Consider the following 26,339-nt stretch of genomic DNA (forward strand, 5'->3'; position numbering starts at 1 on the left):
AGGAAGAGAGGCTCTTTTATTTAACAGTTTATGACCTCAACTTATATGGTATGTGGACCCTACACACATTTTTTTCCCCAGTGCCACTCCCTGCCTTCATATATTAGGACTGGACTTTTTCATTTTCTGCATTTCTGTATTCCCTGCAACCTAGAACAGTGCCTGGCACAGAACACATGTTCAATAAATAGCTGTTAAATTAATGAATAAAAAAGCCCTGGGGTGATGTCCCATATGAACCCAGAAACAGCTGGAAATGCTGTGGCTTTTCTGTGTCAGGACTTTAGCGTCTCAGGACCAGGTATGGCCAACTCTGTCATGGTGGGAGTGGGATGGGAGGCTATGCCATATCTGAAGGGTCTCCTCCGCTACCTGCCTGCACTCAAAAAAAGAGCCTGTAATACTAGGGAATCAAGGAGACTGGACCCCAAAACTGTCACGTCCTGGCTCTGTATGTTCGTTAATCTCTCTGATGCTCAATTTCCTTTAAAAAAGAAAACCATAAACCCTCTCCCCACATGGTTGCTGGTGGCAGAATGTACATAACTGACTGCATGCAGGTGAGGGGCCTGGCCAGTCATCGCCCGATGAACAGTGACCGCCACCACCACCCTCATCATCGCCATCACCATCAGTGTCCCAGGCAGTTCCTGCCACACGGCAGCCAGTGTGACCGCTCCACCCCCAGTTCCCTCTCAGGGACCAGGTTGAGTGGCACTGGCCATGCTGTGGTTTGAGTGAATGGTGCCCTCTGCTGGCTGCAAAGGGGAAGTGCCTCCAGGGAAGTAACAGCTATGGCTGAAGTCTTCTGTGGTCAGGAAGGGCGGTTTCCCTCCAAGGTGTGAGTGTGGAGATAACCGGCCCTGTCAGTCCCTCAGCCACCACCACTGCAGTGATGAGAACAACACCTACTCCTGTGCCAGACACCCTTCTAAGCACTTTCCAGATATTGACTCACTCCTCCATCTTCCAGTCGATAAAAAGTGAGGCACAGAAAGGTTAAGTGATTAGCCTAAGGGGTCACTCTAGAGGTGCTGGGATATGAACCTGTGCCTTGAATCATGCCTCCCTGATGGGAGTATTTTAGTGGGAGGTGAGAGGTAGGCTCTGCCTTTAGCCACAAGGCATGGGACCCCCAGTGAGTCTGGAACTGAACACGCAGGGTGTGGGCTGCCCGAGAAGCTTCCCAGGGTGACTGCCCCACCCTTTCAATGACAGGACTGTTGCCTGGCTGACCTCAGGGCCCCTCCCTTACTGGCCAGCCCTCAGCATTTCCCTACCTGGGCCTTCTTGCTGCATCCCTGTGTGGGCCTGTGGTTAGGAAGGTCCACGTCTAGGACCATAGGAAACCATGAATTTGAGGCCTCAGCTACCTGCCAACCTTCTAGGGATGAGAGCCATCCCTTGGGGCCCTTCCAGGCCTGGGGCAAAGCCTGCCTGGTGATAAGGTCCTATCGGTAGCTTTTCTGGGAGGAAAAAAAAAGATGGTCAGGTCAGGTACCAGGGAAAAGGCATGGTGAGAAGTGAGCCTTGGGCTCTGCCCATCTGAGCTCTATTGGAGGGATCTTGGGGGGTGCCTGGTTTTGGAACCTCTATCTTTTCCCATCTGAAAAATGATGGGCAGATTTTCAAAATGCTCTGCATTTGGGTTCTTAAGGAGAAACATTGGGAGGACAAAGCCAAAGGCCAGTCTCTGAGCAAACTGACCCCTTCTTCCCATGGTTTTATCTTTTTTTTTTTTGGTTAGACTTGGGTTCTGCAACTTTGGCTTTAAGTCTGGAGGGGAAATCATTTAACAGAATGAGCCCGAGGGGTCCTTTCAGCACCAACCCATCATCCTGGACCTTCACTCAGAATCAGGCAGCCTTGATCCCAACCAGGACCACGGGCCCTCCTCACTTCTCTGCAGGTGTTGGAGGACTGGCGTTGAGGCATCTGTAGAGATGGATGCTCCAGGGAATTTATTTTAATACTGTTACGGGCAAAAAACTAGAATCACTAGTGGCCATGGGTGGCGGTGAGACTCATTCAGTTCAGTTCAGTCACACAGTCATGTCTGACTCTTCGCAACCCCACGGACTGCAGCAAGCCAGGCCTCCCTATCCATAAATCCAGGCTAACATGAGACTTCCCTGGTGGTGTCCAGTGGTTAAGACTCTGTGCTTCCACTGCAGGGGGCCCAGGTTCAACCCCTGGCTAGGGAACTAAGATCTCACATGCTGCATGGTGCTAAAAAAAAAAAACAAAAAACACCATGCTAACTGATCCAACCTAGATGTGTTGGAGACAATAAGGCAACGTATCATTGCACAACCTGTTAGAAAAGACACAATGCACATTGTGCATGTAGTGCATTGGAGGGCGGGGGGAGTAAAGGATGGAAGGATTCATGCTCAACTGTTGGACATCAAAATGTGAAGGATTAACGTTCAGAGTGCACAAAGGCCAACATTCAGGTAGTCCCCGCTGGTATGACTGGCCACACTGGTTATCTACAGTTAGCACTCACTCAGAGTGGTTGGCCCTGGCGAGTCACTAGCTGCAAATATTCTGACGTATTACAGGTCCTAAAGACCAGAGTTCATTCTGCAGAAGAGACACAGGTCCCAAGTGAGAGGATGACATAACATCCATCCCCATCACAGAGCCCAGGATCCTTCTTTCCAGATCACTCAGAGGCTGCAGGGCAGTTCCACTGCCAAGGGAATCCAGATCCACTGCAGAGAGCAGGCTTGGCTAGGAAAGGTTGCTTTTGCTCCTCCACTCCCCACCCCCGCCCCCCAAAAAAAAATCTCAGAGGAGGAAGGGCAGCCTGGACAGTGGCTGCTTGGTTTTATTATTAGTCTCAGTGAAGATACAGGCTTTATTCAGGCTTCTCAGAGAGGAGTTTAAGATAACGGGCAGCAGGTGTTTGCTGGTTGAGACACCTAATCCTTCCCATACAACCTTATCAGCAAGAGCTGCAGGGCCCTGGTGGAGGGGACGCTGAGGTTGAGGGAGCCAGAGGCTGCAGCTCCAGGGAGAGACAGGAGGCAGCCAGGAGCGTGGGCTGAGGCGCTGTGGACCTAGGGTGGGTGAGACACTTTTTTATCAGACTTTGTTCCCTTTAAACTTCCCCATCCAGGGTCTGAGGCTTCAGGACACCCACAGCCTCACCCTTCAGAGTCAGTTCAGTCGCTCAGTGGTGTCTGACTCTGTGACCCCATGGACTGCAGCACGCCAGGCTTCCTTGTCCTTCACCAACTCCCGGAGCTTGCTCAAACTCATGTCCATCGAATCGGTGATGCCATCCAACCATCTCACCCTCTGTCATCCCATTCTCCTCTTGCCTTCAATCTTTAAGACTTTTCAGAGTCTCAATCTTAAATTGTGTGGGCATCAGAATCATCTGAAAGGCTTGTCAGATGAGACTGCAGGGTCCCGCTTGCTAGTAGTTTCTGGTTCGGCAGTGGTGCTGAGGCTGCTGGTCTAGGGACGGCCCCCTGGAGTACCATTTCTTTACAGAATCAGTCATTCTTTCGCAGGAAGGAGACATCTATTTCCACTTCAGTGATCTTCTCGGCTTCACTTCAGATTCTTTTCTTCTAGTTCATTGTAAAGATAAATTTAAAACTTTGCTTTAACAAGGGCACACATGGAATTCCTGGTGCCTCTTCATCCTTATTCCTGCCATCTGTGCCCTGTTTTGTCAGGAATGTTCTAACTTCATTGACATCCTGGGTGAGTTCTCTAATCTTCTGGCTTGATTCTGGTGTCAATCAGGTGTCAATTAACAAAAAATAAAACGAGACCATTCTTAAAATGAGGAAGATTCCCTCAGAGGGTGATTGTGAGGATTTGTTGAAAGGAAATAATTGGAAGTTAAGTGCTGTCTGGGTCTAAAAAGTGTTGACTAAACAGTGGCTGTTATCAATGAACACGGATAGCACCTGCTATGTGTGGGATGTGAACTCACTTCATCTCCACAGGAACTCCCCATTTTACACATGAGAAACCTGAGGCAGGTAGACGTTAAGCAACTTGCTAGGAAGTAGTAGTGCTGGACCCTATCCCCACCCACCCCCCGCAAACATCCTGCCTTTCGACATAGAGCCCACAGCACAAAGAGGAAATCTGCTGGTCCAGAAAAGAGGAAACCTCCCAGTACTGCATCTGTGGTGCGGCTCAGTCAGGAGGAAGGAAGTTAATGGTTCTCACACAGGGACAGCAGCTCTCATCTGTAGGTAGGCGAGCTGACGTCTGCCTCCTCCGGGTCTGTAAACAAATCCTGAGCTTCCACTACTATCAGGAGGAAGCTGGGGTGAAGCCCACAGGGATAAAAGCACAACTCCACACAACTCTGCAAATTCTAGAAAACCAATGAATTGTACACTTTACACGAGTGAATATGGCATGTGAATTATACGTCAACAAAACTATTAAAAAAACTTCACTCCCCTGCCACCTCTGGGAAAAAGTTCCTTTAATAAAAAAGTTCTAGTACATTTACAGGATTGTCATCACTCTTCATCTACAGCACTCGATAGGGAAAATAAAAAATAAAGGGCCACCTAGACACGCTCAGTATAAAAACGCAGTTATCCAATCAAACAGGAGGCCTGGGGGCCCAAAGACCAGAGAGAAATGCGTGAGGGCATGCCTGGGCTTCTGGAGGGCTCCGGGGGTGGTTGAGGACCTGCCTCTCACTTTTTGAAAATAGCATTAAAAAAAAATGCAGATTGTGGTAAGAGGCCTCTTACTAAGGAAAAGGGTCCATTCCAGAGCAAAAGCCATTATGGGGGAGTCAGAGTCGGTCAAGGCCCAGGACACAGGGCTGAGCATTTTATGGCAGCAGGGAGACTCCCAGAAATTGGGCAGCCCTGGCCTAGCCTAAGAGGTGCTCACTGTTGAAATCAAACTGCCCACGTTCCTCCATTCTGAAAGGCATAGAGACTTGCCCCTTTGAGGTCAGCTTCGAGGCCTCTTCCCTCCAAGTTGCTAAGGCCACTTCTCAACAAGCTGCAAAGTCCTTGGCCGAGGTGGGGACAAAGACCCCTTGGAGACGCTGCTGTGGCCCGGTGTTTAGGGAGTCCTAGTCATCCTGGCCCCCGCCGTACATGTCCGCCAGCTTCTTGAAGCGGCTGCCCCACTCGTTCAGATAGTCGTAGTCTTGGTCCTGGTCAGAGGCCGAGGAGGTGAGTGAGCTCAGAGAGGCGGCATCCGAGCCACTGCCCTCATAGTCGAACACCAACAGGGAGTCATAGGGCGGGGCCGTGGGGTCTGTGTTGGCCGCCTTCAGGTTCTGGGGGATGGAGAGCAGGGTGTTAGGAGCTGCGGAACCAGACACTGGGCAGCTGCGCGAGCTCAGGAAAGGGAGCTCATCCGGCTGAGCCTGCATTTCTTCATCTGCAAAGCCCCGTCTCCCCTCCCGTAAGGTTTGAAGGTCAAACATGAAATGCACATAAATCCTCAGCACAGGGACCAGCGGAGAGCGAGTGCTCAGCGCCACAGGCCAGCGGTTCAGGGTGGGGGCTCTGAAGGCAGACTTCACACACGAGTGTGTAGACCTGGGCAAGCCTCTTCAGGTCTCCATGCCTTTGTTTCCCTCATCTCAAAAATGCGCGCTAAGTCGCTTCAGTCGTGTCCGACTCTTTGCGACCCCATGGACTGTAGCCTGCCAGGCTCCTCTGTCCATGGGATTCTCCAGGCAAGAATACTGGAGTGGGTTGCCATGCCCTTCTCCAGGCGATCTGCCCGACTCAAGGATCGAACTCACGTCTCTTATGTCTCCTGCAGTGCCACCTCGGAAGCCCCCCATCTCAAAAATGGGGAGACTTCATATAGTTTCAGAGGAAGAAATGAATGTATGTTAGTATAAAAGTGCATATTAGAGTTACAGGGGAACATAACAGAATTCCTCCTCGGCAGAGTTGACGTGACCAGGCATTAAGTGAGACAGTTATTTGCAAACTGTCCAACACAAATATTCTGAAAACTGTCTTCATTCAACTGGAGAGAAGATCTCCTGGCCTTTGGCTCCAAGGCAACGATGCTCTGAGCAACTTCCCCCAGATGCTTTTGTTTCTGTACAGGATTCTCAGATGTGCTTAAGGCTAAAGAACAGAGTCTCACCACCAGGCTAGTTCGAGAAAGCAAGAAAGGTAAGCAGGGTTCAGGCCAAAGAAAGGTATCCTGACCACCCACTGAGCCCTGCGCCTACTGCTGCTTCCCCCACCCCCCCAAATCCATCCATCCTTCCCTCCTTCCTCTCCTGCTCCCTCCTCCTTCCCTCCCTCTTATTAAAAACCTCCTTTTACTGACTGCTAGCCTCACATGGTTTATCTCCTATGTACCTAGGCTGTGATTCTCACAACCCTGGCTGTCTATTTTATTTCTTGGGGAACTAAAGAAACATCAGAGCTTATGAATTCCCTGGTGACCCAGTGGCTAGGACTCTGCGATTCCACTTCAGGGTGCACAGGTTCCATCCCATCCTGGTTGGGGAACTAAGATACTGCCATGATGTGCAGACATGCCAAAAAAAAAAAAAAAAAAATCAGGCCTAAAAAAAAAAAAAACCTGAATATCTGGGTCCAAGGCACTGATATTTTTAAAAATTCCTTAGATAAATCAAGTATGTGCCCAGAATTGAGAATATGGGGGACACTTAGCAGCAAGAGCTGTCATTACCTAATATAGGATAGGTGCCAGGCCAGTGGTTTCCAAACTTAAATTACCTGGGAATCTTTTTTTTAAAATTAATTTATTTTTTAATTAAAGGATAATTGCTTTACAGAATTTTGTTGTTTTCTGCCAAACCTCAACATGAGTCAGCCATAGGTATACATATATCCCCTCCCTTTTGAACCTCCCTCCCATCTCCCTCCCCATCCCACCCCTCTAGGTTGATACAGAGGCCCTGTTTCAGTTTCCTGAGAGAGTAACATGGAAACTTATATTACCATATGTAAAACAGATAGCCAAGGGGAATTACCTGGGAATTTTTTAAAAAAAAATTCTGAAGCCTGGCCCACATGCAGATCAATTAAATCACAGTCCGGGAGGGTGGGGGGTGGGGTTGGGGGTGGTCAGAGGCTTCAGCGTTTGAAGTTCTCCAGGAGATCCCCTGAGCCAGCACTGCTCAAGGTGCTTACTCATCCAGTCCTTAAACCAACCTATCCCAGAGGCCCTCCACTTCACTCCACGCTGGAATCACCTGAGATCTTTACAAATTCAAACCCAGGGAGTCGGGCTCCCGAGTCTTCTCCTAACAACCACTATATGTGTTGAATAAAGAAATAATTCCTAATCAAAAGTTCTGTCAAACCAGAGATCACCTGGAAAAGTCAAGAAGAGCCTTGACTCCGAGTTCATCTAGACTGCAACAGAGCCTGCTCTTCCTCATTGGTTTTTATTGATCAAATTGCTCATCTGTGCCAGATCCAGTCCTCTCTTACCTTTGTTCAATGATAAATGAAAGTGAAAGTGTTAGTCACTCAGTCATGTCTGACTCTTTGTGACTCCATGGACTGTAGCCTGCTAGGTTCCCCTGTTCATGGAATCCTCCAGGCAAGAATACTGGAGTGAGTTGCCATTTCCTCCACCAGAGGATCTTCCCAACCCAGGGATCGAACTTGGGTCTCTAGCAATGCAGGCAGATTCTTTACCACATGAGCCACCAGGGAAGATGATAAACATCAACAAATTAAAAGAAAAGAAAGAATTCCTAACCTATTCTTTAACCACTTCGAAACTTTGGGTTTAATGGAGGAGGAAACAGGGGGCCCAGAAGTTGCTATATATGCCAGAGGTCAGTCACACTGCTAGCTTGTTGGTGACCCACCCAGGATTTGAACCCAGAGCTAAGACTCCAAGCCCATGCTCTTTCTCTCATGCTGCTGGTGCTTGAACGAAAGACTGCCCTGGGCTGGGCACCCTCACCTCACCACGCCTCACCTCGATGATGAAGTTGCCGATTTCATCTGGGTTGGCTGGCCGAGGACGGTACAGGGGTGTGGGGATGAAGGATGGTGCCACATCATTGCGGAGAACCACCTCAGGACGGGCCTCCAGACCCCGGTGGAGTTGGGTGATGTCATAGTCCTTCAGGAAAGTGAAGGAGGACATGGGATGGAGAAGAACCCTCCCACCCCCCCATTTACATTTCACCCCTCTTCTGTGCCCCTTGGATGTTTGGGTTCAAGTGTAGGTCTTAGAAGACAATGTCAGAGATCTCTGAAAGCCTTAGATCCCACATTCCCTCCTCTCAGATTAAGCACAGGCTCAAAGTTGGGCTGGCTGGGGCCAGAGAGAAGAGCAGTGGATGAGGCACCCTCTCAGAAGACTGACGCTTCAGGCCAGGGTCTGGGCGACGCAACTAACGTGGTCAGTTGGTTGACCCAACCATCCCTGCCAGGGGCCGTGGGGGCACCACCTCCCGACCCCAGGAGGGCCCCCCAGTGCCCTACCTGGTCCTCCTCACCACCCCCCTCTTCGCCGTAGTAGAAGACGTTGTCACGGGTGTCATCTTCTGGGAGGAGAAGGGGCTCCTTGATCTTCCGCTTCTTTCTCACCAAGAACAGGAGCACCAGCAGGAGGACTGCAAGAGTTGGGGAGTGTGAATATTCACCCCCAAACAACCACATGGCTGGCCAGCACCCCCAAACTCTTGAAGTCCCATCTAATTTTTGATCTCTCCACTCAGTCGCCAGAGCTTCACACACTTCAGTGGCCCCTGTGCACCTAGGAAAACCCTCGCCTCCTCATCAAGGCTACAGGACTAGCCCGACCTGTCTCCAACCCTCCCTCTCTGCCCAGGTCTGGTCATATTGGCCTCCTCGGGGTTGCTTGAATATACTCAGCAGTCTCCCACTTCAGAACCTTCATCCTGGCTCTTTTCTCACCAGGAACACTCTCCACGCATACATATGGCTCCCACCTTTCTGCTCTCAGCTTAAAACCACTTCCTCCTACTGGTATTCTGACTTCATTTCCTCACCTGTAATTCTGTATCATTTTACTGTTAGTCTTCCCATATTGATGTACTGGTCCTTATGGAAATCCTCCTTTGTGGGGATGGGAATCTCCAAGTAGATGTTATTTTTTTGTTTTTGGCTGCACCATATGGCTTTCAGCAGCATTCCGCAACCTTTTTGGCATCAGTTAGCGCTACTTTCCTCTTTGTGGAAGATAAATCTTCCACAGACGGAGGTGGGGGATGGTTTCAGGATGCTTCAAGGGCATTACATTTATTGTGCACTTTATTTCTATTATTATGATCAGCTGCACCTCAGATCATCAGGCATTTGATCCTGGAGTTTGGGGGCCCCTGGCTTACGGGATCTTAGTTCCCTGACCAGGGATTGAACCTGGGCCCACAGCAGTAAATGCACCCAGTCCTGACCACTGGACTGCCAAGGAATTTCCAGATGTTACTTTTCAATATGACTTTTCAGTCATGAGGTGTCCCATAATAGCCAGAGACTTTAAGTTAAAAGCAAGACAATGCAACTTTGATGTGGTGCAGTAATCTGAACTTAGGTGCAAACACTATTTTGGAATTTTAAGATAGGGAATGAGTTTCAGTGATATGATCTAAAAGGCTGGAGGTCTATTTGGACACAGTGGGGACTGGCTGATTAGTGCCCAGCTGCTGCCCCTAACTGCTGTGACTACCCCCAGTTAATTCCACATGAGGAGGGCAGCCCTGGCCCTCTCTGCGGCTACTTAATGGAGGAGGATACAGCCACTGCTCACCTTTATCCCCCTTATTCACCTGCTGAGGGAACCATTGTCCTCTCTAGCCAGACAAAACTGATGGAGTCATCTTTGTGAGTCCCTGGGTTCTCAGGATGCACACCCTGTGTGGGTCAGACTGTGACCTTTCCCTCCCCTTTCCTCCCCACTGGCTTAAGGAAAGGCAGGAGGCAACCTGGACTGCCTACCTGCACCCAAAGCCTGTGTTCAGCTGCCTACTGTTACCTCCATTTGGACTTTTCCCATGGTCCTTCCCAAACTGGTTAATGGAAACTCCGTGTTTCTACTTGTTCAGGCCTTGAAGTCATAGATGGCTCTTTTCCTCATCTGAACCTGAATTGATTCTACCTTGAAATATAACCAGCTCTCACCACTTCTACTGCCACCCTGGATCTGAACCACAACTCCCCCCACACCCCCAGATTATGGTAGTAGCGGCCCTCTACAGTCTGTTTAGGAGGAATCCTGCAAAACTCAAGTCAGATCATATTGCTCCTCTGCTACAAACCTGATGACTTCCCATTTCACCAAGAGTCCTTACAATAACCCACAATGCCCAACGCAATGCTCCGCCACAGCCATCACCTCTCTTCTCCCTCTTGCTTTTCCCACCACAGTCATTGCTGTTTCCACACAAAGCACAGAGCCAGCTCAGGACCTTTGCACTGCGTGTTCCCTGGATAGCTGCATGATCTGCTTCCTCAACTCATTCAGGTCTTTACTCACATGCCCCCTTCTCAGTAAGCCTGTTCTTGCCGATCCTACATAAAATGCCAGATCTCCTCCTCCCCTCACTTTCTTTTAATCCATAGCAACACCTATTTCTCTGGTGGCTTATTTGCTATCTGCTCTCTGCACTGGAAAGTAAGCTCCATGAAGGCAGGGGCTGGTCTGTTTTTTTTTTTTATTAACTGGAGGCTAATTACTTTAGAATATTGTGGTGGTTTTTGCCAAACATTCACATGAATCAGCCATGGGTGGACATGTGTTCCCCATCCTGAACCCCGCTCCCACCTCCCTCCCCATCCCATCCCTCAGGGTCATCCCAGCGCACCGGCCCTGAGCACCCTGCCTCATAAATGTTGCACTCTCAGCACCTATCACAGTGCTCAGTGCAAGTACGATGATTAATTAAAGCTTGTGCTTATTGCATTCATGCGTGAGTGAATGGGTGTTTTCTGTGTAAGGACAATTCAGAGAGTGAAAAAAGTAAATGTGATAGGTTCTACCATGAGAGCAAAGAAATTAGTTTCCAACTAAACACTTCTGCTCACTAGACCAGTGTCTCTCAAGCTGAAACATGCATTAGAATCCACTGCAGGGCTTGTAAAAACACAGATTACCAGGTCTTACCCCTAAGTTTCTGACTTGGTAGGTCAGGGGTGAGCCAGGGAGTTGGCCTAACCAATTCCTGGTGATGCTGATGCTCTTGGTCTGGAGACTACACCTTCAGAACCACCACTGTAGCCACCAGACGATGCGACAGCAGGGCCAAGTCTGCTCCCCAATGTATCCCCAAAGCCTGGCACCTCCCAGAGGCCCCACAAACATCTATTAAACGACACTTCCAGAATTAAGAGGACAAGGAACAGATGGGCAATGTCGGCGGCCCGAGTCTCTAAGTTTGGGGTGGACTCAGGTTTCTAACTACCCCAACCTCAGAGGGGAAGCGTGCCGGCACTCACGCAGCAGAGCCAGGGCAGCACCCAGGATGGGGAGGAGGAAGCCCCACTTCCAGGGTTCCGGGCAGGTCTTCACGTGGCCGTGGCAGTCGCACACGGTGGCACTGATCACCGTCAGCTGCTCCTTGTTGCCGTGGTCAGACAGGGAAAGGTGCACACTGTATGTGTCTTGCTTCAGGAACTTCTTCAGGGACAAGGCTACTGCATCTCCTGGAGCAGATAGACAATTATTCACCTCGGGAGGCCACGAATGGCGGGACCCAAGCCCAGCACGATGGAGGTTTGAGGAGGCAGACTGCATCTGGGCCACGGGGAGCAACGTCTTCAAAGCGCACTTACGCCGAGCGTTACAAACGGACACTTGGTCCAAGCCAAATTCCCCACTGAGGGAAGGATTATTTGGATAGAAGAATAAAGTCATCATTCTATTTTAAAAAATCAATAATCACAGTATTTCTAAATATGACATTTTTAAAAATTCATGGCATGTGGGGCCAATAATTTCTCAGCATCACTAGCTGCCAGATTGTTCTTTGCTTCAAAACAAACAAGCAAACAAACACTGTTCTTCCTAAGAGACAGCTAGCACAATCCTTTAATATTTATATTAACTGGCCACCTTTTTTTCTACCTGAAAATTTATTACCATTTGTTATGGCAGCATTTTGCTCTTTCAATTGTATGTATAATGTTTATACCTCAACTCTATGATAGAATTTCAATATATCTGAAACTTGGATAATTCTGAGCGAGCATCAGTTATCAAGAAATCCAAATGCATATGAGCTGGTGAGGTAACTGATGCCGGGAGCATTAGTGAGTACACACAAGCTCAGAGGTGCTGGCAGCGAGGCTGTGCTGGGCACCGCTAGCTGGCCTTGGAAGGCCTGGGGCAGGCGGCAGGCAGCCACAGAGCCGAAGCCAAGCTCTGGGGCAGCCTGCACAGTGGGAGCCGCTCTGCGGAGGCTGCTTGGCCATCGTGGAGTGGGGAGGGGGGCTACGTTTGTGGGTGGGAAGTATAAGGTCAGAGGCCTCTCTGAAGAAAGGCCTTCGGTTTAGACCCAAGTTTCTCAAAGAGGGCACTAGTAGCTTGGGTGGAACTATTCCCGAGCACTCAAGTCCTCATCACCCAATGCCAATAGTGTCCCCCAACCCCACGCATCATTGGGACGTTCAAAAACAACCCCACGTTTCTAGCCCGCCTGCCCTCAGGCTTGCTGGCCTATCTCAGCACTGACCTCAAGCCACTTTCAGTTCACAGGCTCTGCACAGTCACTGGGCCCCTCTTAGCTGAAAGGCCAGAGGGAGAATTCACCCCGTTCCCACTCAGCAGTGGCAGACAGAGAGAGTTTTGCACGCTGGATGTGTGGTCCACCGAGTGGAGAGGCCAATGTGGGGCATTTCACCAGAATATCCCTCCTGCCTTCCTGTTCTCAGGCTGGAGAGCTGACTGGTCAGCTGATGATGGTGCTGGTGGCGGCAGTGGGGACTCAACTGACACTATGTGTCAAGCCCAACTCTGATCTTCACCTCAACTTTAAGAGAAAGGTTCTGTTACTCCTCATTTTACAAATACAGACACTGAAGCTTAGGGAGGTCAAGTAAGCAGCCCCAGTTCACGTGAGTGTAGAGTTGGGATTAACTCCTCTGACAATAGAACACAGACAGACAGAACGACTAAGTCAAAACCAAGAACCAGTGGTAGTGTCAGGTATTGGCACCACTGGGCTTTGAGGTAACGCTCACTCTTGGCAGAGCCGGATTGTGCCTGTTGGTGAAGACGGCCACTGGCATGGACTGAGCCCTGATGCACCAGAAGAAGCGCCTGTCATGTACTTAGTCTTCACAGTGGCTGTGCAGAGCTACATTACTGGCACCATCCCACAGGTGGGGAAAACTGCGGAACGGCGAGGTTCAGTAACTTGCCCACAAGTACAAGCTGGTAAACGGAGGGGCTGGATCTTGACCCAAGGTATTCTGACTTCAGAGGCTATGCTCTGTAAACCAAATAGTCAGGGAGGGGAAAACGGCTTCCAGGCCACAAGGAGGTGATAGGAGACCAACTTGGGTTTCCTCAAGGAAAGGTGCTGGGTATATACCCCCAAATCAGAGGAATCATAAAAACGGGACAATGTGTGTGTCTGAGGCAGGTCTCCTCAGTCCTTTCTGGACCGGCTCAGCAGCAGCAGCAGAGGGCACCAGGCATTTGGTTACTTCAGGGAAGAACCTGAATGTACTGGTCCCCCATCCCCCTCCTGGGGGACCCTAGCCCCAAGAGGAAGAGGGAGGCATTTCAAACCAGGGTGAGCTTCTCCGGGGGCCTTATTGGCACTTGGGCCTGGATGCGCTGTTCTCACGCACCTGAGTCCTTGCCCACTTGATGCCAGTAAGTCCCCTCTTCAGTCCTGTGACAAAACTGAAAAACCACTGAAGGCTGAGGAGCGTTATGGGGTGGGAAAGAGAAAGGACAGGGAGATGGCTGGGAGCAGGGGCGTGAGGGCCAGGGACCCTGTCTTCAACTTCTGTTCCACTGCTTACCCACACTGTGCCTTTGGACATGCCATTTAACCTTTCTGAGCCTCATTCTCATCTGTAAATAGGGATAAAAATACTGACAACAGAGGATGGTAGAAATTTAAAATAAGAAAAAGTATAAAAAGCCTCTTGCACATTGCCAGGGGTGAATAAATGGTAGACAGCAGAGGATCCTGGTAGAGCAGACTGCCTGCATCCCAATCCTGGGGCCATTATTTTCTCGTCATAATGTCCCTGGCAGGATATTTAAGCTTCTGTAAGCCTTGGTTTCCCTATCTGTCCAATGGGTGCACATACATGTATATGTATGATTAACAGTACCTGCTTTACAGGGTTGTTGTGAGGATTCAGTAGCTGAATCTATGTGAAGTGTCTGAAGTGCACATAGCACATAGCAAGCATGCTCAGGAATGTTAGTTGTTACTATGCTGGGTTCCCGACTCTCTCATTATGTCACAGTGAAAAAGGCATGTCCCAGCTCTCTCTGGGCCTCAGTGCTTCCAACTGTACAGGAAGGTGATTGGGCTAGAATGGTCTTTAAGGATTCCTGTGGATTCCCAAAGGTTTAGACTAAGTTAATAAGCAGCATTTGACTGTCATCGCTTTTGGTTTTTTTGGACTGTGCGGCTTGCAGGATCTTGTTCCCTGACCAGGCATCAAACCCATGCCCCCTGCAGTGGAAGCCAGGAGTTCCAACCACTGGACTGCCAGGGAATTCCCCTGACTGACATTCTTGAGGAGACCAGTAACTTGTGACCCACAAGACGTTGGAGCAGGAAGGTAGATGCTGGATCTGGGTAGGGAAAAGACACCCATCTGCCACCACCACTCAGTTACCTTTCTCGTTGACTTCCGCTGTCCAATAGACGTCCGAGTCGTGTGCGAGTTGGGCCTGGAAAGGGGCAGTGTGGGGGGACAAGTCCTTGTCTGTGATGTTTAGCACCTGGGGCACAGGGCTTTGGTTGCAGATGGTGATCTGACGGGGCTCGGGGACTGGACCGTGGTCATTGATGTCCATCAGTGTTAGCAGGAGGGTCCCTGTGCCAGTGGTGGGAGGGCTCCCTGTTCAAATCACACATATGATCTCTTTTCAGCATCTGCCTTTGGCTGGGTTGATGAATCTATATTAAGCTCCCCCAGGACTTACCCAATAAACCTCAGAAGGGTCCTGTTTACTGTCCAACTGTAACCTTTCAAGAGTTTCCCTGCCCTCGCTTCATTATAGATCAAACTAGTGATGGCAAATGCATGGCAAACATACCATCATTCTCATTTTGTGTCCACAGCAGACATTACTAACTGATCACAGCACAGCCACTTCATCCAGACAGCCACTACCAATCTATCACCATGAGAAAAAGATTGGCCACCTCAGGGCTGATGCTGTGTTTGCTGACCAGCTTCAGGGAAGTTTCGCTTCCCAGCCCTGCAGTAACCTCTCGCCTGACTCCAGGTCTTGGTTCAGTATGTGTCAAATAGAAATGTCATTACATCATTACCCCCAACCCTGTCGTGGCGTGACATCACTCAGAAATCGTAACACTTGTAAGGCAGCCTCTTTCAGTCAATCACAAAGGGAAACCAAGAGGCCAACTCAGGGCTCAGTGAAGCACAAACAGGCTGAGAGGTATCTTTAGGATAACTCCTAACTCCTGGATCTTAGGGAAACTGGAACCAGCCAACCCTAGGACCAAGCACTCTAAGTCTCCTCCGAGAGACCACTTTGACCTCCCAGATAGGATTGCTGACACCCCTTCCCCACATCACACTCAGCCTGCAGAGGGGATGTGCTGTGTCCTGGGCTCCAGAGGGGCCCACACAGAGGGGCTGAAGGGAGCTCTCACCATCATCTGTGGCCAACACCATGACTTCGTAGATGTTGTTCCTCACAAACTGCTCATCCTCACGGTCCAAGACCCCCGCGGCAGTGACCTGTCCACTGTCTGGGTCCATCGCTAGCCACCCTGCCGGGTCTCTCAGGATGTGGTAACTGGAGCAGAAAAGTTGCAAAGAATCACACCCAGGATACTTCAGAGTTCCAATTTTAGTATATGTGCTGCCGAAGCGAGCACTACCTTCAGAGTTCTAGTGTCATCATTCAAAGTCTCCTCATGTCAACTGGCAGAGGGTTTCATGGGACTTGGGGATCCTAGGCAGGATCATGTGGAAAATACATCTCACTCCCAGTTGGGCTCCTGAGCAGAAGGTGGGAGGGGGCCAGCAGGGACATGTGAGAGGGAGTGGGAAACACCTGTCCCCTGGACTTAACCTCCTCTGTTTGGACGGTAGGAAGGGAAGGCCCTGTGCAGGGGTGGTAGTCAAAATATTTAAGTCTTTATGGCAATTAGAACAAATACTGCTGCATATAATAAACAACCCATCCAACGTACCCGTGTCTTTGGCTGAACTCAAGCCAAGCCCTTGCATACCTGATCTTCTGACTCCCCTTGTCTGGGTCCCGTGCGGTGTAGGCACAAACAGGCTCCCCAATGGAGATGCCCTCCTGGACTTCGATGACTTTGGAGGGTGGGACAAACACGGGTGGCTCATTCACATCCTCCACATGGACCACTACGGTGGCTGTGGAGGTCGGGAGTTTCACCACAAAGGGAACCTCATTAATCACTTCAACGTAGAGGGTGTGCTGGGTTTTGGCCTCAAAATCCAAGCCCTGGGAGAGAACAGGAAGGAGGACCAGAGTCGTCATTTTGTGAGGACTGTGATGTCTGGAAGAGAGGGCCCACCACGAGGGGCTGGGGCTCCCATCAGCAGCAATGCTGCCCCTGGCTGCCCCATAGAGCCTCCTGGTTTCCTCCTGAATTTCTGGAGTGGATACCTAGGTGGGCCTCTCAGACCATCACCCCAAAGGCAACTAGACTAGTAAGCGCGAAGCCTAGAACTGGTTCCCAGTGGGGTGACGACGCTCCATAGTGGGTGTTGTCGGAACTTGGAGGGGGCATTTCTAGGTGTCCTAATGACAGGGAATGCCCCTGGTGGGGGCAGGGACACAAAGAACTATCCCATGTCCCACGGGACTTGCCAACATCTAGGCGTGAAGCTCTGTTTATATTTACAGTCTAGAATGTGTTTTCCATATAAATCAAGTTTTTGGTGTGGTTTTAATTTATACTAAATTTCCTAGGAATGCAACTTCTGAGGGGAGCTCATAATTTGTTCAGGCCTTTCCTCAAGTTGTTTATTTGAGGTTCTGGAAAAACATCAGTACCACTTGTGGTATGACTCACTATAGCGACATACAGTATCTACTACACTTGGATGATTCCACAAACAGATGCAAGAAACTGACCGCTTCATCATGTTTCCTAGTGTAGTTGTGCCCAAAGGTTTACACAGGGAAGCATTTTATTATCAGTAAATTTTCCTGAAAATTCTCCTTTATTTTAATTAGGGCATTCCATTTTTCTAGAAGTTACATAAGTTAGAGAAGTTATATTAAAAACAAATTCATTTTACAATGTGAAAGGGGCATTACAAAACTTTGGTTACAAGGAGGGGACAGCTTTTAAAGTATTGTGGCTCAGATGGTAAAGTGTCTGCCTGCACTGCCGGAGACCCAGGTTCGATTCCTGGGTCGGGAAAATCCACTGGAGAAGGAAATGGCAACCCAGTCCAGTACTCTTGCCTGGAAAATTCAATGGACGGAGGAGCCTGGTAGACTACAGTTCACAGGGTCACAAAGAGTTGGACACGACTGAGCGACTCACTTTCATTTTCTTTCTCAAACTGGGCCATTCTTTATAATAAACCAACAGGTAAAAGACATCAAGAAAGATTAGTCCGATTTTCTTGAAGCATCAATTTTACTCAAGATTTTTCAAGAGGCAAGGGTATGCCTAGATGTAATTTAAAACAGTTAAAGTAATTTAAAACATTTGAAGTAAAACATTTTACTATCCAAACACCAAGATGTGAAGTATGGATTGAAGGCAAAATAGCAAGGATTCCAATAAAACAGACCCTCTGTGTAAGACCAATTAGGAGCAGCCACTAGATATACTGGGAGGAGGGGCCCCACTGACTGGCCTCAATTAGATCAGTGACTCTGTTTTATGCATCTGTTTTATGAACTGAGTCCCTGGAGAAGATTTAAACAAAGGAATTCCCCCACATAAGAGGGATGGAAGAGTGCTGCAAGCCACGGGCCTGGTACACTCCCTGGTGAGTGGTCCCAGGTATGTGTTCCGGGCAGACGTACCCCTAGTTCTGGAGACTGGAGACCTCCCTGCCCCAGGTGTGGCCCCTGTGCAAAGCCCAAACTGACTCACCTTCTTCGTTGTCAGGATACCCTGGTTGCTCTCGGGGTCAGTAGTGATGGTAAAATGGTCCCCATTGTCACCTCCCACGATGCGGTAGGTGGCACGCCATGCCGGTGAGTTAGGGGCATCCAGATCAGTCACTGTCAGCCTCTGCACCTCGTGGCTCACTGCGTTCTCGGGCACGCGGGCCTCGTACTGTCAGCATGGAAAACACAGCCCTGTCTGAGGGGAGAGGCTGACTCCTCCGAGAGGCGGCTCTCCTCTCTTCACCGGCTGAGTCCTCCACCTGACTCCAGGGGAGCCCCAAGCCGCTGACCCTTTCTGGGACATGCACAGATGCAGAATGCCCCAGGAGTCAACTTCACAGCTTGCTAGGACAGACACATTGCAGTGACCCTGGGCCTGATGCTCCAGGATCTCAGCCATCCGGGTGCCCAAGCCCCCAGGGAGAGTGGTCAGCTATATCTAGCTGAAATCAGAAAGGCACAAGGAAGATGGCAAGAAGGGCTAGGTGTCTGATTGCTCTGGGGCACTGACCAGGGACTTTCTTGGAAATTCAGAATAGATGGCTGTGATGGGGAAATCAGCTATTCTGAACAAGTTTTCAACAGGCCTGAACAGTATTTAGCAGCCCAAGTTACCTAAAGATGGAAGCGGTGGGTATCATCTTGACTAGCACTGAGTCCTCTGTCACATGAAGTGACAAGCATTCACCGGGGCTAGGTGGGCAGGTGTAGGTGTGAGTCAAGTTAGGAATTTCCATATCAACAAAGATTTTCATATTGAGCACTTAGGTACCAGCGATTATGCTAAGAACTGTACCTGGATTATTTCATTTAAAACTCAGAACAATGCGGCAGGTATTAACATTGTCTCTATTTCACAGACTAGGAAATAGGGCACAGAGAGGTTAGGTGCTTCGCCTCAGGTCACACAGCTTACAAGTGCTGGGGCTGGGACTTGAAGCAATGCAGGTTGATTTTGGAAGTTTCGTCAGAAAGGAGAAACTCAATTCCTCATCATCTGACAAGGAAAGAATGCATGAAGGAAAGGGTGTTACCTTCTGGGGATCAAACACAGGAGCATTGTCGTTGGCATCGAGGATTTCCACTATGGCCATAGCCGTGGTGCTGGAGCCGTCCCCATCCATGTCTGTGGCCTGGATGGTCAGTGTGTACTCAGGGACTCTCTGGGGAGAAAAGGAGGGTGGAAGTGGAAGCCCCTGAGAGCAGGGCACAGCCTTGAGTGTATGTGGAGGGAGGGGAATGTTTCTCCCTTCCAGTGTTCTCCTGATCCCTTGCTCGCCCACTGCAGGAAAGACCAGGAGCCAAGGGTGGAGGGAGAGGGGAACTGTGGATCCAAATGGTTCTCCTGGGCCAGTCAGTCGTGGGGTGCAGCCTGGGCACTGCCTCCTGACTCAGGGCAGATCCAGAAAGGGAGCTCTGAGCAGGAGTTTGACAAAGGTATGAATTAGGGAACTCTAGTACCCATGGATGGAGAAGGAAATGGCAACCCACTCCAGTGTTCTTGCTTGGAGAATCCCAGGGATGGGGGAGCCTGGTGGGCTGCCGTCTATGGGGTCGCACAGAGTCGGACACGACTGAAGTGACTTAGCAGCAGCAGCAGCAGTACCCACGGAGCTAACTGCTTTGTGGTACACATGGGACAAATCTGGGCAATGTGCATGCTAAGTGAGCCATTCCAAGAGGAAATGAGAAAACCTACGGAAACTATCAAATGTCTGTGTTTCACAGCTGCCTCCTCAGCCTTAATGAGATGGCTTGGCAGAGTGCCACCAGCCCAAGGGCGCTGTGGGACATCGATACAGGACCTGGCCACAGCCCTTCCCGGCCGACTCGGGCTCTGGGGCAGGGGCTTCTGCTCTAAGTGTCAGGGCCCGGCCTGGGCAGGCAGCCCCTTCCTGAAGGGCCACTCACCTCCCGGTCCAGGCCACTGGAGATGACGCTGATTGTGCCCGTGCTCCGGTGGACTGTGAACATGAGGTCGTGCGGGTCCTTTGGCTCTTGACTGTAGATGGAGTAAGCAACCACCCCGTTGTAGGTGTTGATGGCGTCATCCTCATCCGTGGCTGTCACCTGCATCACGGAAGTGCCTGGAGGGGAGAAGGGCTGATGAGTGAGCACCCTGCCCTTCCAGGGCCAACTTCAGCCTCACCCACTTCTGGAACCCTGAGAGGTTCCACCCTGCACGCCAGTTTGGACCCACCTTCCCCTCTCATCAGAGACTGCTAGTTGCTGCCCACCTCCCATTCTCCCCTTCTTCCTTAGAAACATAATCCTCATAATCACTCTATTCTGGGCACAGGACCACCAGGAACCAAGGCCATTTCCCAGCACTTCTTGCAGCTAGCTGTGGCCAAGAGACTGAATTGTGACGAAATGGGATAAATAGCTTTGGGGGAAGCATTTTTCTGAATTAAGGGGCTTACTCTTCCCACCCGTTCCCTCCTTCCAGAAGTAACGGCTGGAGCTCCAGCAGTAATCATGAGGTGATCTTGGGAACGAAGCCCAAACAGCAGAGCAATGAGATACAACGAGCCTAGGTCTCCTATGCTTTAAAGCACCATTCCAACCTGGCCTGACCACGTCTAGGCTTCTGGAATACAAGGGGGAAGAGGCTCCATCTTGCTGAAGGTAGTTTTTCATTTAAAAATGTCTATTGGCAGTCTCGCCAATTCACATTTCTCTGTAATTCTCTAGAACTTTAAAGGAAGAGGAGGAGTCCTCCCCAAAAGTACCTGTCTGTGAGGTCATTAATGTGTACCTATTTCGCTAGTCTTTTGCCCCGATTAATTTTCTCTCTTTTCTTTTTTTGAGCTGCACCACGTGCCATGCAGGATCTTACTTCCCCAACCAGGGGCTGAACCCACACCCCCTGTACTGAAAGCATAGAGCTTTAACTGCTGGACCATCAGGAAAGTACCTGCTCTAGGATCAATCCTATTCAGGGATTTTGGGATGGAGTGGGGGAATATGGATTTTTAAGAGGATCCCAGGTGATCTGATGTACAGCCCAGGACATCGCATGTGAAGGGTTCTTCCAGCCTTTAAGAGTCTGGCTGACCTCCAGATGGTTCCAGAAGTTGACTCAAGGCCAGATCTGGGCCCAGGAGACCTCTATAGCTCCTCACCTCCCCAGTCTCCTTACCGGGTAGCACCCCTTCCAAGACGCTCCCTCTGAAGACATCCTGGGTGAACATGGGCTTGTGGTCATTCTGGTCTGTCACAATGATGGAGATGTTCATGGGATCTTCCACAGAGGCGCCGTTCTCCGACACAGCATGGCCAAAGAGCTGTGGGTGCACAGGTCTGTGGTCAGTCCGGCACTCCCCTCCCCAACAGCTCTGGGGTCCTGCTGGATGCCAAAGGTTACTTGCCTCATACTTGGCAATCTTCTCCCGGTCCAGTGGCTTATTCAGCAACAACCAGCCTGTTTCCTTCTCTATGGCGAAGACACCCTCTGGTGGGCTGTCTGCCCCAGGCCCTGTGATGCTGTAGAAAATCTTGGTGCCTCTGTCCTTATTAGATTTGAGCTGGAAGCAAAAGAAAATGGCAGCTGACAAAATGATAACGATCTCACAACTGTAGCAAAGAACCCTCCATGGAGAGGGGTGGAGAGGCAATGCCTGATCAGAAATTGCTCCCATCACAGAGGCTTTCCTTCTGGAGGCCCCAGGGCTCAGCAGCAAGAAACCTCATACTCAGGCCTTTGAATGAGGGTCCCTGCAGCCACCAAGACTCCCGGGGGGAAGGCACAGCCATACCTGATTCAGCCTCTGGGGGAAGGGACCCTTGCCATTCTCAGGCACAGATATTGGTGGGACCACCCATTCTCTCTTGCGCCTTCGTAAGACAGGTGCGGGTGGAGAGGTCTTCGGTGCTTTCCTTTCCTGCAGGGAGAGAAGATGCCTTAACCCAGGTGTGCAAACACACCTGGAACACACCTATCATCCTCTCACCTACAGGGGCTCAGGGTGAGGAGACCAGAGGCCTAGATGGGTGTATTGCAATAGAAAACTTGGAAATAATCTAAGTGTTCACTTACAGAGAAGGCCCAATTAAATACACTGTAATATATCCATCTAGTGGAAACTGTATACAGCTTGAAAAATGAGGATGAGGAAGGTCTCTCTGTGCTGATATGGAAAGATCTTTGATATACACTTAAATGAAAAAGAACACAGTACAGAACAGATTAATATATTAACAGTTTAGTATTCTATTTAACAAACATTTATATAGGGCTTCATATGTACTAGGCATTGTTCCATCTTTTGTGTAAAAGAGTAGAGAAATAAGGCATATATTCATATCTCCCTTTACACAGAGTTTGGGGGATACTAGGGAAACCAATAATGGTGGTTATCGGTGAGAAGGTGAGAGGCCTTGTACTAATTTTTTTTTTTTGCTTATTTATTTTATAAAATATTAAAAAATTCAATTTTATATTGGATTATAATTGATTTACAATGTTCAGTTGTACCGATGTACTTTTTTAGTTTATTCTTTTATTGAAGTGCAGTTGAATCACAATGCTGTCTTAATTATCGCTCTACAGCAAAGTGACTTCATTGTACACACACATACTGATGTATTTTAGTGCAAAGAGAACGTGAAGCCATGGAAGTGTTATGTTATTTTTTTCACAAAAGAGGGAAAAGCCTGTTTTATACCTACATATATAAGATACATAAATATATTTAATATATAGAACAAATACATAAATCAATTCTAGAAGGAAAGAAACTGATAACGGTAACCGTGTATTCTGTTAGAGGGGTGGAGAAGGCATTAGGCAGGTGAGGAGAAACAAGGGGAGGTTATGTGTTCTATAACTTCAATATTTAAAATTTTGGAACCATGTGGATATATTAGCCGTTCAAAGAATTAAAACAAAGAAAGAAATGTGGCCCAGAGCTTCAGGTCCATCTTCCCATAGGGTCATGGGATTGACAGTCCCATGTTGGGATCGCCTTCACTTGTGGTTTACCCTCAGGATGTGAGAAAGACAAAAAGGAAGATGGGACAGAGAATTCCAGGGAGGAAGGGCAGGCCCCGCTCTGGCGCCCCCTACTGGGCAGCAACCAGCACTGCCCTGCTCAGATGGTTGCCCACGCCCACAGCTATGGGCAACTGATGGCTAACCCTGCGTGCTCTGCAAGGGTAATGTGGCTCCCGACAGCCACGGCAACCTCGGACTCCTGGCCAGCAGCAAGCTGGGCGCACACGGAGAATGTCTTTCTTCTGTCCTGCAGGTGCACACGGCATTTTACCTGGACTGTTTCATCGTTCAGAACAATGACGTCATCGTCAGTCAGCAGGACCGACTCTCGCCCAGGGCAGTCTGTAAAGACCACTGTGGGGAAGGGAGGAAGAGAATATTAGGAAGGAGGCGGCTTCTGGAAGCTACCCCATGGGAACCAAGCCCTGACTGGATCAAGGGCTGTTCCAGGCCACTGCAGAAGGAGACTTGACTTACTTCATCTGACCAGCTGTGTGACCAAAAATGAGTTTCAGATGGGCTCCCAAGTTTGGTTTTGAGAAGGAGGACCACTTCAAGGTTTGTGGGACAAAGAACCAAGACCACAGATATTTATCAACATGAGGCCCATGGAGTCTCACGAGACCCAGGGCTGACCCAAGGTCACAGCCGGAGGCAGAAGAGTTGACGCATTTCTGAAGGCTACATGTCTCCCCGCATGCCATAGGTATCCTGCTATGCAGTCACCCACACAGATCATCCTGATAACCTTTGGCTGTTTCAACCTGTCATGTTCTTTCTGAATTATCCCTGCTTGGCCACCCTTTACATAAGTAGTCTGAGTTAATAACTACCATTCGCTAAGGCGGAGACTGGGTCCATTTCATCTTTACAACTATGCTACCAAGGTAGGTATTAGCCCCTTTTCAAAGAAGAGACAACTGAGGTTCAGAAGCCTGACCCCAAGGCATATACTAGAGAGTATTCACAACCAGTATTCTTACCCACCCTTCCCTGTGGCCAAGCGTGTAATTAGGAAACCTGCTGGGGGGCACCTCTGGGCCTGTCGGCACCATGCTCTGACTCAGGGGTTCCCTTATGTTGGCCTAGGTCAGTTTCCTAGACTGCAGCACTACCAGGCCCACAGGCAGAGTACTGTGCCATGAAAAGGTCAGGGTGAGGTCTCCCAAGTGTCCTTTTTTGAAAAATTGTCCTTTAGTTTCAGATGATGATGATAATTGTTTTAAAAACCCTTCCCTAAAGAAAGGTTAATAGATGAGAGACTGTAAACTATAAAAGTGATGTGAACATCATGAAGTATTCAAAGCAATATATAAGAATATAACATAAAAATAGAATTCCAAATAATATTCTGCTATATAATGAATTCCTAATCTCAAGAACAACAAAAAATACACAACCCAGCCTATAAAGAAAAAGACCAAGGTGAAAAGACATTTCTTCAAATAAGGTATACAATTGGCCAGTAAGCATATGAAAAGATGCTCAATACCACTATCATTTGGGAAATACAAGAGCTTCCCTCATAACTCAGTTGGTAAAGAATCCACCTGCAATGCAGGAGACCCTGGTTCAATTCCTGGGTCGCGAAGATCTGCTGGAGAAGGGATAAGCTACCCACTCCAGTATTTTTGGGCTTCCCTTGTGCCTTGGCTGGTAAAGAATCTGTTGCAATGCAGGAGACCTGGGTTTGATCCCTGGGTTGGGAAGATCTCCTGGAGAATGGAAAGGCTATCCACTCCAGTAATCAAAATCACAGTGAGATATCACTTCATACCTACTAGGGAGGCAAAAAAAAAAGTAAATAAGATATAAAGACAGACGAAGTCTTCTGCATTGGAAATGTGAAATGGTGCAGCCACTGTGAAAAAGTTTGGTGGCTCAAAAAGTAAACATAAAATTACCATATGATCCAACAATTCTACTTCTTGGTTTACACCCTAAAGAGCTGAGAGTAGGAACTCAAACAGACACTTATATATGTATTTTCATCGTATCCCTATTCACTTCCCTGGTGGCTCAGAGGGTAAAGAGTTTGCTTGCAATGCAGGAGACCTGGGTTCGATCCCTGGGTCAGGAAGATCCCCTGGAGAAGGAAATGGCAACCCATTCCAGTATTCTTGCCTGGAGAATCCCATGGACGGAGGAGCCTGCTAGGCTACAGTCCACGGGGTCACAAAGAATTGGACACGACTGAATGACCTCACTTTCTTTCATTTTCTATTCACAATAGACAAAAGATGGAAGCAACACAAGTGTCCATGAAGATCTAATAAACAAACACAATGTGGTCTAAACATACAATGAATATACACACATACATGTATAAACATACATTCTTTATAAGGAATGAAGTTCTGACACATGCTATAACTTGGATGAATCTTGAAAACATTATGCTAAGTAAAATGTCACGCAAGTGCGTGCATGCTCAGTCGTGTCTGACTCAGCGACCTCATGGACTGTAGCCTGCCAGGCTCTTCTGTCCATGGGATTCTCCAGGAGACAATACTGGAGTGGGTTACCATATCCTACTACAAGGGAACTTCCTGACCTAGGGATCGAACCTGAGCCTCCTACATCTCCTGGACTGGCAGTCGGATTCTTTACCACTGTACCACCTGCCAGGCACAAAAGTGACTGCACTTATATGAGGTACCTAGAATCCTCAAATTAACAGTAAGTAGAACAGAAGTTTCATGGGGCTGGCGGGGAGAATGCATAGTTATTGTTTAATGAGTATTGGAAAAAAAAAAAAAGAAAAAAATGAGTATTGGAGTTTCTGTTTGGGATGATGACAAAGTTCTGGAGATGGACTATGGTGGGGGTGATAGTTGCACAACAATTTAAATGTACTTAATGCCACTGAAATGCTTACTTTAAAAGAGTCAAAATGGTCAATTTTATGTTATGCACATTTTTACCTCAATAAAAAAGAAAAGAAGCAATCTGAAGTAGGAGTGCAAGATGGGATAGTCACTTTGGAAAACAGTTGGGCAGCATTTACTGAAACTAAATATACATGCTCCCCAAGACCCAGTAATTTTACTTTGAGGTATGGACCCAACAAAGATCCACTCACTCAAAG

The 26,339-nt window shown here is 48.9% G+C and overlaps 1 protein-coding gene and 1 non-coding gene across 2 annotated transcripts in view; one reads left to right on the forward strand and one right to left on the reverse strand.

Moving 5' to 3' along the window:
* Window positions 1-2,129: 2,129 nt before the first annotated feature.
* Window positions 2,130-2,204, forward strand: TRNAG-UCC. The gene has a single exon. It is a non-coding gene; the product is annotated as a tRNA-Gly (tRNA).
* Window positions 2,205-4,445: 2,241 nt separating this feature from the next.
* The window catches only part of CDH3 (cadherin 3), a 43,848-nt gene continuing 21,954 nt past the window's right edge, over window positions 4,446-26,339 (reverse strand). The window contains exons 3-16 of the mRNA XM_043435466.1: window positions 23,523-23,605; window positions 22,014-22,139; window positions 21,627-21,782; window positions 21,398-21,542; window positions 20,167-20,342; window positions 19,290-19,418; window positions 18,239-18,424; window positions 16,382-16,623; window positions 15,797-15,942; window positions 14,790-15,014; window positions 11,421-11,627; window positions 8,448-8,578; window positions 7,936-8,082; window positions 4,446-5,281 (exon numbers count right to left, since the gene is read on the reverse strand). Coding sequence (XP_043291401.1) covers window positions 5,072-5,281; window positions 7,936-8,082; window positions 8,448-8,578; window positions 11,421-11,627; window positions 14,790-15,014; window positions 15,797-15,942; window positions 16,382-16,623; window positions 18,239-18,424; window positions 19,290-19,418; window positions 20,167-20,342; window positions 21,398-21,542; window positions 21,627-21,782; window positions 22,014-22,139; window positions 23,523-23,605 — 2,309 coding nt within the window. The 3' untranslated portion in view covers window positions 4,446-5,071. The remainder of the gene's footprint in view (window positions 5,282-7,935; window positions 8,083-8,447; window positions 8,579-11,420; window positions 11,628-14,789; window positions 15,015-15,796; window positions 15,943-16,381; window positions 16,624-18,238; window positions 18,425-19,289; window positions 19,419-20,166; window positions 20,343-21,397; window positions 21,543-21,626; window positions 21,783-22,013; window positions 22,140-23,522; window positions 23,606-26,339) is intronic.

Source organism: Cervus canadensis, chromosome 18 (assembly GCF_019320065.1).
Source record: "Cervus canadensis isolate Bull #8, Minnesota chromosome 18, ASM1932006v1, whole genome shotgun sequence".
NCBI classification, from domain to species: Eukaryota; Metazoa; Chordata; class Mammalia; order Artiodactyla; family Cervidae; genus Cervus; species Cervus canadensis.